The sequence below is a fragment of the Stigmatopora argus genome, chromosome 6, assembly GCF_051989625.1.
Source record: "Stigmatopora argus isolate UIUO_Sarg chromosome 6, RoL_Sarg_1.0, whole genome shotgun sequence".
In the NCBI taxonomy this organism is placed as follows: Eukaryota; Metazoa; Chordata; class Actinopteri; order Syngnathiformes; family Syngnathidae; genus Stigmatopora; species Stigmatopora argus.
The window spans coordinates 17666003-17678064 of NC_135392.1; the positions used below are offsets into that span (position 1 = coordinate 17666003).

The 12062-nt window shown below is 41.4% G+C and overlaps 1 protein-coding gene across 11 annotated transcripts in view; it reads left to right on the forward strand.

The window, feature by feature from the left end:
- The window catches only part of atp2b2 (ATPase plasma membrane Ca2+ transporting 2), a 126797-nt gene that overhangs the window by 87575 nt on the left and 27160 nt on the right, over positions 1–12062 (forward strand). For all 11 annotated transcript variants that reach the window (XM_077603794.1, XM_077603793.1, XM_077603792.1 and 8 more), the window contains 4 exons: positions 1287–1501; positions 1580–1822; positions 5575–5816; positions 6469–6703. In XM_077603794.1, coding sequence (XP_077459920.1) covers positions 1287–1501; positions 1580–1822; positions 5575–5816; positions 6469–6703 — 935 coding nt within the window. The remainder of the gene's footprint in view (positions 1–1286; positions 1502–1579; positions 1823–5574; positions 5817–6468; positions 6704–12062) is intronic.

A 12062-nucleotide genomic window follows, 5' to 3' on the forward strand; every position in this document is an offset into this window, starting at 1 on the left:
TGATGGTAGCGATTTCTCTTTATTGCTATGTACCAAGACAGAGCGAAGGTACAAGGGGAGCAGCGTAGGCAGTTCGGTGAGCGTGGCACAGGGGTCGAAATCCGTAAAGTCTGTAGTCCAAGGCAAAGATACAAGTTCCATGAGCGAAGAAAGTGGTCCTATGACAAATCAAGAATTCAGAGAGCAGGCATGAAGAACAGGAAAAAATGCGAGAAAGGTAGTAACAATGAACTGATAGAGACGATCCAGTGGCGTGATCAAGCACTTGCTGACTTAAGTAGGTCGGTGATGATGATTGGTCACACCTGGTGCTGCTCGACCTGTCTGGTGCTGGTCCTGGGATTGGGTGACAGGCACATCCTCTCACCTGCCTAACCCTGGGCATTACACATTCATTTCATTTAATTACCGCTTGTCCTCACAAGGGTTGTGGGGTGTTCTGGACCCTATCCCAGCAGACTTTGGGCACCAGGTAAGGGACACACTGAATTGGTGGACAGCCAATCGCAGGGTACAAGGAGATGGAAAACCATTCATGCTTACACTCATACATAGGGGCAATTTAGAGTGTTCAGCTACCCTACTCTGCTTGCTTTTGGGATGTGGGAGAAAAACAGTTTACCCAGAGAAAAACTCACACAAGTGACTAAGAACATGCAAACTTGAGCAACGTCCGGACCTGGGATCTAACCCTTAATCTCAGAACTGTGAGGCCGACGTGCTAACCACTTGTGTGACGCGCTAACCACTCCTCCACCAAACTACTGCATATTTCATAATATTTCTCTGTTTAGAATGGTTTGCATTGGGTGACCAAGTTTATTTATGTACATTACATTGTTGAAACAATTTCTTTGCAACTTTATTCTGGAATTGTATCACTGAAAACAGGGATTTGTGAGTTTAATGGAGGTTTGGGATTTTAAATTAGGATTTTATGGCAGGTTAGGTTTTCCAAAACTGGATTGAGGTTTCATGCCTGAGTTACAGGTTAGTTCCAAAGTAGAGCTTCATACCAGGGTTAAGATTTTAACCTAGAATTTCAAATTACATTTAAATGCATGATTAGGTTCACAAAGTTTTTATCCTGTTATAAGATTTTAAATTGGGTTTGTGGTTGAGAATTAGCATTTTAAATTAGATTTCAAATTTGGGTTTTCAGATTATTTTAATCTAGAATTTCAGAATATGGTGCGACATATGAATCGTTTTGTTGGAGTCTTTAAATTGTGCTACAGTTTCAAAGCAAAGTAATGAAGTGTAACCCCTGTTGTGTATTTGCACAGGCTTGCTCATGTCAGCCGTCACAGTCATCATCCTGGTGTTGTACTTTGCCATTGACGCCTTCGTCATCCAGAAGCGTCCTTGGATGCCTGAGTGCACGCCGATCTACATTCAGTACTTTGTCAAATTCTTCATTATTGGTGTAACAGTGCTCGTAGTTGCCGTGCCTGAGGGTCTACCGCTGGCTGTTACCATCTCTTTAGCCTACTCCGTCAAGGTGATCAATGGGCACTGCCATATTATCCCATCTCTGAATGGATAGTGTTGGTGAGGCATTTTTGTTTTCATCTAATAGAAAATGATGAAGGATAACAACCTGGTGCGTCACCTTGACGCATGCGAGACAATGGGGAATGCCACCGCCATCTGCTCAGATAAAACAGGCACACTCACCACCAACCGCATGACAGCCGTACAATGCTATGTTGGCGACGTGCATTATAAAGAGATTCCAGAGCCAGGGGTCCTTCCTCCAAAATCGCTGGACCTACTTGTCAATTCCATCTCCATCAATAGCGCCTACACTACCAAGATACTGGTAAGTAAACCACTATAATTACTGTCCAAGTATTGATGTTCAAGTCGCACTTATGTAATGTTAACTCTATTCATTTGTATATTTTTTATGTTCATATGACATTTGGAATGACTTATACTATACTATACTTATTTCTTAATCTAAAACAGACGTCAACAACCTTTTTTAAACTGGGAGTGAATCAATTATTCACTTGGTGTTGTGTCATCCAATTACTAGTTTAATAAGATTAGAGGAAGTGTTGTCGTTCAAACTTGGATTTTGGTTCGGTTTTCTCAATAGTGATTTCTCAAATGTAATTATCAACAATATTTGACCAAGGGTAAATATAACTGTAATAGCATGTTTGTGTGCCCTGGTTGTGTGTGAATGAATTTAACAAGGTCAGAAGATATAAATATCTATATGAATTAATTTATTTATTAGGGTCATAAATAAATACATTGGAACCTCTACCTACTAGGTTAATTGGTTCCAGAAGTGGTTTCATAACCTGAATTTTTCGTAAGTAGAAGGGCATTTCACTTTGAATTACCATAATTCGTTGCATTATTTTCGATATTATCCTCTAAACCAGGGGTGGGCAAACTATTCCACAAAGGGCCGCAGTGGTTGCAGGTTTTCATTCCAACCCATAAAGAGGCCACCTTTTCAACAACCTGGTGTCCTGCAAGGGCAATCGGTGGGTTACAGTCAGGTGCTTCTTGTTTTTTGTAGAAATCTCATTGGTTAAAGCGCCTTTATTGGATCGGTTGCAACAAAAACCTGCACCCACAGCGGCCCTCGGGGAACGGTTTGCTCACCCCTGCTCTAAACGCATTAAAATTGACAAAACTATACAATTTTTTTTAAAATATGTATACAACTCCTGCCTGGAATGCTCTTTTTTGGGTCCACCAGGTTCCCCTTTTAGCTCTAGTTTCCGCCTACATCGCGCTAACCTTGGTTCTAGTATCATGGAAACACAGCTTCCTGCTAGTGAATGAGAACTATAGCACGATAATTAAAGAAGAAACTCTAAATGCGGTATTTTTTTGTCTTTAATTATCGTGCTATAGTTGCAGTTGTTTTTTGTAAATTGTACAAAATGTTCTGCACTTATTTAGTATTTGCTGCACTTATGTCACATCTTTCTCTCACAATGCATTTCCAGTTCTTTTCAATCCTTTTTTTGAGGGGGAGTCCCACAGTAGCCCCATGAGTAAAATACCTCATCATTTGCAGAGGGGGATTCTCATTATTCTAACTGTACTTTTAAAATGTCATCGATTGCTTATTAAATATGTTTTTTGGAGAGTTGTCTATAGTATTCTGATTGAGTCTTATGATTTCACAAATTGCACATGAGATTATTCCTTCGTATTAAAAGAAGACAGCACCTCAGTCATTTGCGCTACTTTTCAGTGATTGAGTTTAATGGCCTACTTATTAATTAGAAACTTCTCTAGAACATTGTTTCCATTAACTCCTGCTGGTGTGTGGACCTAAAACGGTTTGCTGCATACGTGTGTGGAAAAACCTGTAAAGTGCTTTGAGCATATCCACTAAAAAGCTCTTATATCACAATTTTAACTTCTCACTAACACAGAAGAGTTTATCCATCCATGCAAGCACGCAATGACATGTATACATGCATGAATGTAGATGCATTTATCTTTAGGAGCTCTTGAATGAAGAAGAAAAGGGAAACATGCAACTAAGGAAGATATTTCATTCAAAGACCTGAAAAATGAACATTAGAGTGGAATAGTTAGCTCATACCACCCTCAGTGCTTTCTCTGCTCTCCACCATGCCTGCAGTATGTTAGCCACTGTGTTCTTATATAAGAGGCAATTCCTGAGGGATATGTAAGGAAATCTTTGATGGTCATCACACAAGTAGAGGTGACAATACAAAGGCAGAGAAGCCCGCTTTTGATTCAAACGTCAAGTCCCCTTCGTGCTTCTGTCTTCCTAATCCAGCCACTAGTATGCCTCAAAGGGAAATGCATCATCCAGGGAAGGTTTCACACACATATTACACAGTATGCCCATATACACACGTATAAACACGCAAATCCTCGCCACACACACACACACACACACACACACACCCACACACACGCTTTTACAACTACGTAATATGCAGAGCTACTAGATAGACTGTCAACACCAGAGCACTGTAAATCATTATGCCCAACATCACCTAGAAGTACAAGTCCAAAACATAAATCGTTAAACTTTGTATACCCAAATGAACACCATTTTTAGGCTCCTCAAAATGTAGTTTAAAGGCCATCTTGCAAATGTTCTTCATTGTAATTAAACTTGGATGTACAATTTTTTTCAGAAAATATGAAACAGACTTCATCAAGGCAAACTTTAGATTCTAACATCAACAAAATATCAAATATCCTAAGAAAGCAAATACAAAAAGGACAGTTTCTTAACATTTTCCAAATTTATTTAGTTTATTTCCAAGTCATATTTTTTCCCAGTACTTATAATATATATATATTTTATAGAAGGAAAGTATACCCCATATTTGAATAAATTTTCATTGTAGTTGTATAAGTTAACACTTTCTTTTTGTCTCTTGCTTTGTGATATAAGAACTCTTTATTATCAAACACGTTCTTAGTTGTACTATATTATGTCATATTCGATACACTATATAGTGTAATGTACAGAATAAATTTTAGCCTCTATTGAATATATATATAAATATACATACATTTGCACATTGTGTGTGCTCTGTACACATTGCAGAGGAGTGGCACGCATGGTTGTCTCTGAGCCTCTTCTAAAGCCAATGCACAAAAAGCCAGACTAAAATTTGCAAGAGCCCATACTGGTAAAGAAGAACTGCAACTCTATTCTCTGGGCCAGTGAGACCAAAATCATTCTTTATGGAACCGATGGCTTCATTACTGTCTGGAGTAGCATACGGGAGGAGTGCATAGAAAAGTGCATGGTGCCAACATATGCCAAATGTAAAAACTTGTTAAAATTGAAAGGCAACGAGGGGTAAGATGGAACATGGAATTGAGAACTAGAGAAAGGAGAATCAGACAAGATATTGACATGGTACTGTCGAACAAAAGAGTCAGACCAAGTGTACTCTTTGTGCAATGTGTCCACACATTATTGCCCTTCAGCACACCTCCAGGTTTTCATTCCAGTTGGATTGTGCAACTCATGCGAAGTGCAAGGATTGTTACACCAAATGGAAAACAAGTGTATAGGTAAGGAAAATGAGAGGGTGAGGAGTGAAAGATAATCAAGAAAAGGGATAAAAGTGAAAGGAACAGGAGGCATGGATTTATGGAAAGCCTCATATGGAACAGGAAATAAGATTGCCAGCACTACCTCTGGCATATGTCGTTGCCCGCGGGAACACCCGAAGACTAGGGTGAGGGCAGCTGGTCCTAAACCCAGTCATGCCAATCTTGGAATCTCGGTGCCAGTGAGGAAGTACCATCAGGCGTTTACCTCAAAACAAATTCATGAGATCCCTTTCACAAAAATCATGTTAATTAACATAAATATGTTCATTAATATGTGCTGTTCTTAATTATCAAATAAATCAAATTCAAACTCAGCTATTCTTTTTAGTCACCTCTATGACAATAAATTATGCTCATAAAGTACAAACCAACATATGTGATTGTACAGAATGCCTAAACAATATGCTTGCATAATAAAACAGCTGGCAAAATTGATTTGATCTCAGAACACAAGCTCAAAAAGCTTCTCTCCCTCTATCTCTGCAGCCGCCAGATAAGGAAGGAGGTCTGCCAAAACAGGTGGGCAACAAGACGGAATGCGGCCTGCTGGGATTGGTGCTGGACCTGAAGCGAGATTACCAACCAATCAGGAACCAGATCCCTGAAGAGAAGCTCTACAAAGTGTACACTTTCAACTCAGTGCGGAAGTCCATGAGCACTGTCGTCAAACTACCCGATGGGAGCTTCCGCATGTACAGCAAGGGTGCATCTGAAATTGTCCTCAAAAAGTAAGATTATTAACTCAATCACAAATGGGGTGAAAAGAACTGAAGTAGCCATTTGTGAATATATTTATATTACAGGAAGAGAATTGGAAAAGAACTGGATTAAAATCCCTGAATATTCAGTTTTTTATAGATCTAAAACAATATTTATTTTAGCTTTTTTAAAAATATATTTTTAGATTTTACAAAATGATTTTTGAACTAAAAACACAGAAAAAATGATTAAAAAATTACAATTATTGATTTAAAAGGGGGAAAATCAGGAAATTTTATATACATCTATACTCTTCATTTTAATTTGATCCTAAAATAGAAAGTCGGTACTCATGATTTACTTTCCCGGGCCACACAAAATAATGCGGCGGGCCAGATTTGGCCCCCAGGCCGCCACTTTGACACATGTGGTGTAGATAGAATTGAAACTTTAATTTGAGAAATGTGGTGTCATGCTATCCATTCACCTCAGTGTCACCCATTTCTTTTCCATACTTCTATGTTATATCTTCAACTCTATGATATATATATATTTATATATATATATATATATATATATATATATATATATATATATATATATATATATATATATATATATATATATATATATATATATTTTTTTAATTGCTGTTCATCCTTACATTTTTATAACGCACAGATGCAACCATATTCTGAACGAGGTGGGTGAACCCCGGGTTTTCCGTCCAAGAGACAAAGATGAGATGGTGAAGAAGGTGATCGAGCCAATGGCCTGTGACGGCCTGAGGACAATCTGCGTGGGGTATCGTGATTTTTCCAGTGACCCTGAACCCGACTGGGATGACGAAAACAACATTCTCAGCAACCTCACGGCTATTAGTGTTGTTGGGATTGAAGACCCCGTCAGACCAGAGGTAGGACATAACTGTGATGTGTGAGTGTCAAAATACAGAATGGCTTTGTTGTTCTTCTTTTATGTATGCTCTGAGGTCAAGGCTAGAGCCCATTAAAAAGCTGCAGTTCTGTGCAGTCCTTTTTTCAACCCAGAGTAATGCAGTATTACAGCCCATAATCTGCACTCTGTTGCAATGCTGTTTTTCTTGCTGCTCTGTGTCGACAGATAAAATGTGTCTCCTTCCCTTTTCCGTTGTATCTGATGAGTTGAGCATGACTTCTTTTTTTGACTTTCATATACTGTAGTATACAAGTTCAGTGAAAAAATCTTGACAATATATTTGTAGTTTATGTTCCTGGTTATGAATTTTTTGCACGTTAGTCCAAATCACCTGATTTTGAGGATATGCAAATACCTAGTCTGGATCTGATACCTTGTAAAATGTATTCAGGAGAAAAATAAAAACTGTTTTTGTGCGGGGTGTCAACCATAAAAAGGAATACATCACCACTCAAAATCAGTCTTAAAAGTGATGACTTCATGTCAGAAGTTCGCTTTGAGCCATTGACATAAAACAAATCTGTTCAATTTGCAGTCAGTCTTGACTGACTGGTGCCTAGTCATGGGATCTTTTTGCACTAGTCCAGGGGCGGACAAACCGGTCCTCGAGGGCCGATGTGGGTCCAGGTTTTTCTTCCATCCGATCCAACACAGACAGTTTAACCAACAAGGTTTCTGCTGAAACAAGAAGCACCTGACGCTAATCCACTGATTGCACTTCTAAGATACCAGATTGGTGAAATGGTTTGCTCTAATAGGTTCATTCATTCATTCATTTTCTGAACTGCTTATCCTCACAAGGGTCGTGGGGGTGCTGGAGTCTATCCCAGCTGACTTCCGGCCAGAGGCAGGGGACACCCTGAATCGGTGGGCAGTCGGACGATCGCAGGGCACGAGGAGACGAATAATCATTCCCACTCACACTCATTCCTAGGGCAAACTGGTCTGTGTTCATCTCCAGTCAATAAACTTTTGTCCTCGACCTGCCTGTGGCCCTGTCAAGTGCATTTTGAGTCCAGATGTGTGTCCACCATTGTGACAGGTGATGTTTAAGTAATTTTACGAGAGCTTAGGAGCAGAAGTGTGTTTGAATAAGATCTTTGTCCAGTGGGATATCTGACTGTGGTTGGCAACCCAGGACAGCCATTTTGAATTATGCAGCCTCTTCCTTACATCCTGTTACCAAACACCACACCTAGAGTCAAAACTGAACTTTTCCTTCCCCTTCCATTTTTGGAAAATGTAATATTTACTTAATAGTTGGTCGATTTCTTCAGAACATTAATTTAAAGGTGCTGCATGACTGCCTTAAACAAATCAATAACTAGATTAACTAAATATTTACTTTAGAAAAACTTTTTAAAAAAAGCATTTCAGTGACCCTTTAAGCACAAGCTTTAAAACATTTTAACAAGACATCTGTTGTTGTACATGTACATATAAAGCACAATACAGGTCTTGCTCACGAGTGAGGTAAGAATGGATTGCGAGATCAACAGGCTAATGGGTGTGGTGTCCACGATGCAGTGTCCAGTCTCTTGCTTTGAGAAGGAACGAGGATCTTTTAGTAGAGCCACTGTACCTCCACATTGAGAGGAGTCAGATGAGGTGGCTCGGGCATCTGTTTAAAACTCAACAGATTCTTTTACAAAAACACACCCAGTTCTGACAATATGGCTGTAGTGAAGGGATGACATCTTTTCAATCTACTGGACCAAAACTAAATTTTGATAAAGTCCAGCCTCCTGTGTTCACAAAATGATGCCACAATTTCTGTTTGTATAGAGCACTATTTTTCAAATAAACATATACAATTTACAGTATAACTGTAAAAATAATCTTCAAAATACTATTCCAACTTTCTGTTTCACCACTTTTCTCTAGAAACAAGCCGCCTTTTAGTACTGACGTTATTCCAAAATCCCTCCCTCAGCTACAGGTATATACTGTAAAATAATAACCATGTATCCGCCAGGCTTCCCTCCTCTTGTAGGTTGAAATGAAAACCCGCACACTGCGGCCCTTTGTGGAAAGGTTTGCCCACCCCTGCAATACTGAGTATTTAGGTTCCAGACCTTTGCATTACCTCATTTTTGTACTTTGTAGTAGTTTATTTATTAGTTTAATATTGATTAAATTAAACACATAAATTGCCCAATCAAATATTGTTTTTCATATGTTCATTTTACATATCTGGTCAGTAGTAGTGCCATTTGTAAACATTTGCAAATTCTGATTGAAGTGTTTCACATCTAAAGCATTCAAGTCATTTCATATGAAATTTCTAATTAGAAGAAATTATTCACATTCTTTATGCTGTGTAATCTGCTTCGGTAATACTAATCAGATACCGTGCCTGGTGGATTTCTCAGATTTAAAGAAAACAAACAAACAAGAGCAAAAATACTCTTATCTGGAACATGTTCAAGTGACTACCAAGTCCAAACGTATGTATTGGTCTGCCTCTGCGTTTGAAAGCGTGGGAAGGCACATCTCACTCACACTGACCTTTGCCAGAGAAGAGCACATACTGGGTTCTTGCGTAAATCCATCTCCATATATAATTAATATCTCACAGTGGAACTGTTCAAATATCATGTGATCTCACACATCGGCAGCAGAGCGCTCTCAACAAGAACTGTGTGGAATACATACGTCCTGTGTACGTGTGTACTTGTATTTATGACAATGATTCTGGTCTGCCACATGAAGGCAAGGTTCCTTATGAGGGATAGTGAAGTATAAGAAATGCATGGTTGTTGAGGCAAAAAGTTGTGACTGTAGATCTGAACTTCCTCATTTGCATTGTAATTTGTCAAGCTCTGCTTCGGGTGTGAAGCGAGAACAAAACCCAGAATGTGAGAAGCAGACAAAACGGCGAGGGAAGTGCTGGTGCATAATTTAGGATTTTAATATAAAAGTACTCGTACAAAAACAATTAACACGGGGACCAAAATGGTGACTAAACTGGGGAGACGGACAGCATTGAAGAGGCAAAAACATCACTTGAAGGTGAAGGAGACCAAACGTGAAAGAAAAAAAACCCTTTAATCGGGTGGTCATCCCGGAGCGACTCACCCAAAACCGTGGCGTCTTCGCTGGTCCCCTCGACCGGGAAGCCTGAAGGGTAATCGCCATTAGAGTCACCACCGAAGGGGTCTCTGCCCTCTGCCTCGTTGTCACCGTCGGCGAGAGGGTCTCCGCCCCCGGCCTTATTGTCGCCGTCGCCGAGAGGGTCTCTACCCCTTGGCCTCAAAGTCCTTGCCGAGAGGGTCTCCTCGCTTGGCCTCAAATTCCTGGCTGATAGGGTCTCCGCCCTTGGCCTCAAAGTCCTCGCTGAGAGGATCGCCGCCATTGGGGCCCCCACCAAGAGGATCGCCGTCATCGGTGCCCCCGTCAAAAGGAATGTTGCCGTCGGGTCCCCTGCCAGGAGAATCGCCGTCATTGGGGCCCCTGCCACGAGAATTGCCGTCATCAGGGCCCCTGCCAAGAGAATAGCGAGGCACTTTGACAGGCACACAAGAGCGGGGCGCCAAGACGGGCGCACAAGAGCGGGGAGCCAAGGTGGCCCCACGGGAGTGGGGCGCTGGAATGGGGACACGAGAGGGGGGCGCTGGAATGGGGACACGGGAGCGGGGCGCCAGATTGGGAATGCATTGGCTGCTAGCCAGATTGGGAATGCATGGGCTGCTAGCCGGAACGGGAACGCATGAGCGGCTAGCTGCAACGGGAGCAAATGGGCGGCTAGCCGGAATGGGTACCTGTGAGAGGCAGCTTTGGTCGTCCCACGCTTGAAGGTGGTCATTCAAAACCCGTGCTTGAAAGCGGTCGCCAGGATTCAACGCACGAATGCGGCCACCGGGGTTCACCGCTCGAAGGCGGTCACAGGGATTTGGCGCTCGAAGGTGGTCGCCGCGATTCGCCGTTCGAAAGCGGTCGTCGGGATTCGCCGTTCGAAAACGGTCACCGGGATTTGCCGCTCGAAGGTGGCCGCCGGGATTCGCCGCTCGAAGGCGGCCGCCGAGATTCGCCCCTTGAAGGCGGCCGCCGATGCCCGACGCTCGAAAACCATCACCGGAGTCCGCTCCGATCCTCTTTCCCCACTACTGCGCATGGCGCCGCCATTAAGCGGGTGACGTGGTCCGGCCGTCCTTGGCGAGGGCCAATCACCTGGGCGCAATGTCTACCCTAGCTTCCCCGCTGACCTCTACACGGAGGACCAGGGTAGATGGCCAAACGTGAACCCCAGTCGAGGTTGGCTGACACATTGTCAGGGGAAGCGACTCCAACGTTTTTTTCCATGGTAAAACAATCCATGTACTCAAAGTATTTAAATACCTAGCTATCACTCTTGACTCTCAACTTCTCTTTAAATGAAAGATTTAAAAAAACACCCTGAATAGAATTAAAATCAATTTGTCACATTTTTTGTTCATTAGAAACAATCTAGCTCCTGAGTCAGCAATAATCAATAAAAATGACAATAATCATATCACACATGACTTACTGCCTAACCAGGTAGTCACCGGCCTACAAGACAACACTAAAACCAATCGAAACCGTTTATAAGCAAGCTCTGAAAGCATTGGACAGAAAACCAAAAAGGCACCACCACTGTCAGATATTTAAAAAACACAAATGGGACAATATTGTTACAACATTACAGATCCTCCTCCACTGCAAGATTCTGTACAAAAAAATTCCAACACATCAGCAATGGCTGGCTCTGGAGTTGACTGTGTAGTTCCCTTAAAAAAAGGGCATTCAGCCAAAGCACCTTCTCTGTCCGTGCCTCACATACCTGGAACTCAATACCAATTAATATAAAAGTGAAGACCCGTCTCTGAACCTCTTCACCAATCATTTTAAAGCCTGGCTGTTAGACGAATAAAATTGCGATCACAACGGTGTCTAAAACAGTGCTACTTGTGTATGGGTGTGTGTGTCATTGTTTACCTTCAACCTGCACAAGAGACTAAAAATGGAAATTACTAGCCCTCGGCTACAAACTTACATATTTACATACAGTGGGCCAAATAAGTATTTAGTCAACCACCAATTGTGCAAGTTATCCTACTTGAAAAGGTTAGAGAGGCCTGTAATTGTCAACATGGGTAAACCTCAACCATGAGAAACAGAATGTGGAAAAATGGGGGGTTGAGGTCTAGAGACTGTCCTTGCTGATGGAAGGAGATTTTGATTCAAAATGATACATGGCCCCATTCATTCATCTATATTATTTATATATTGGTGGAAAATAAGTATTTGGTCAATACCAACAGTTAATCTCAACACTTTGTTATGTACCCTTTGTTGGC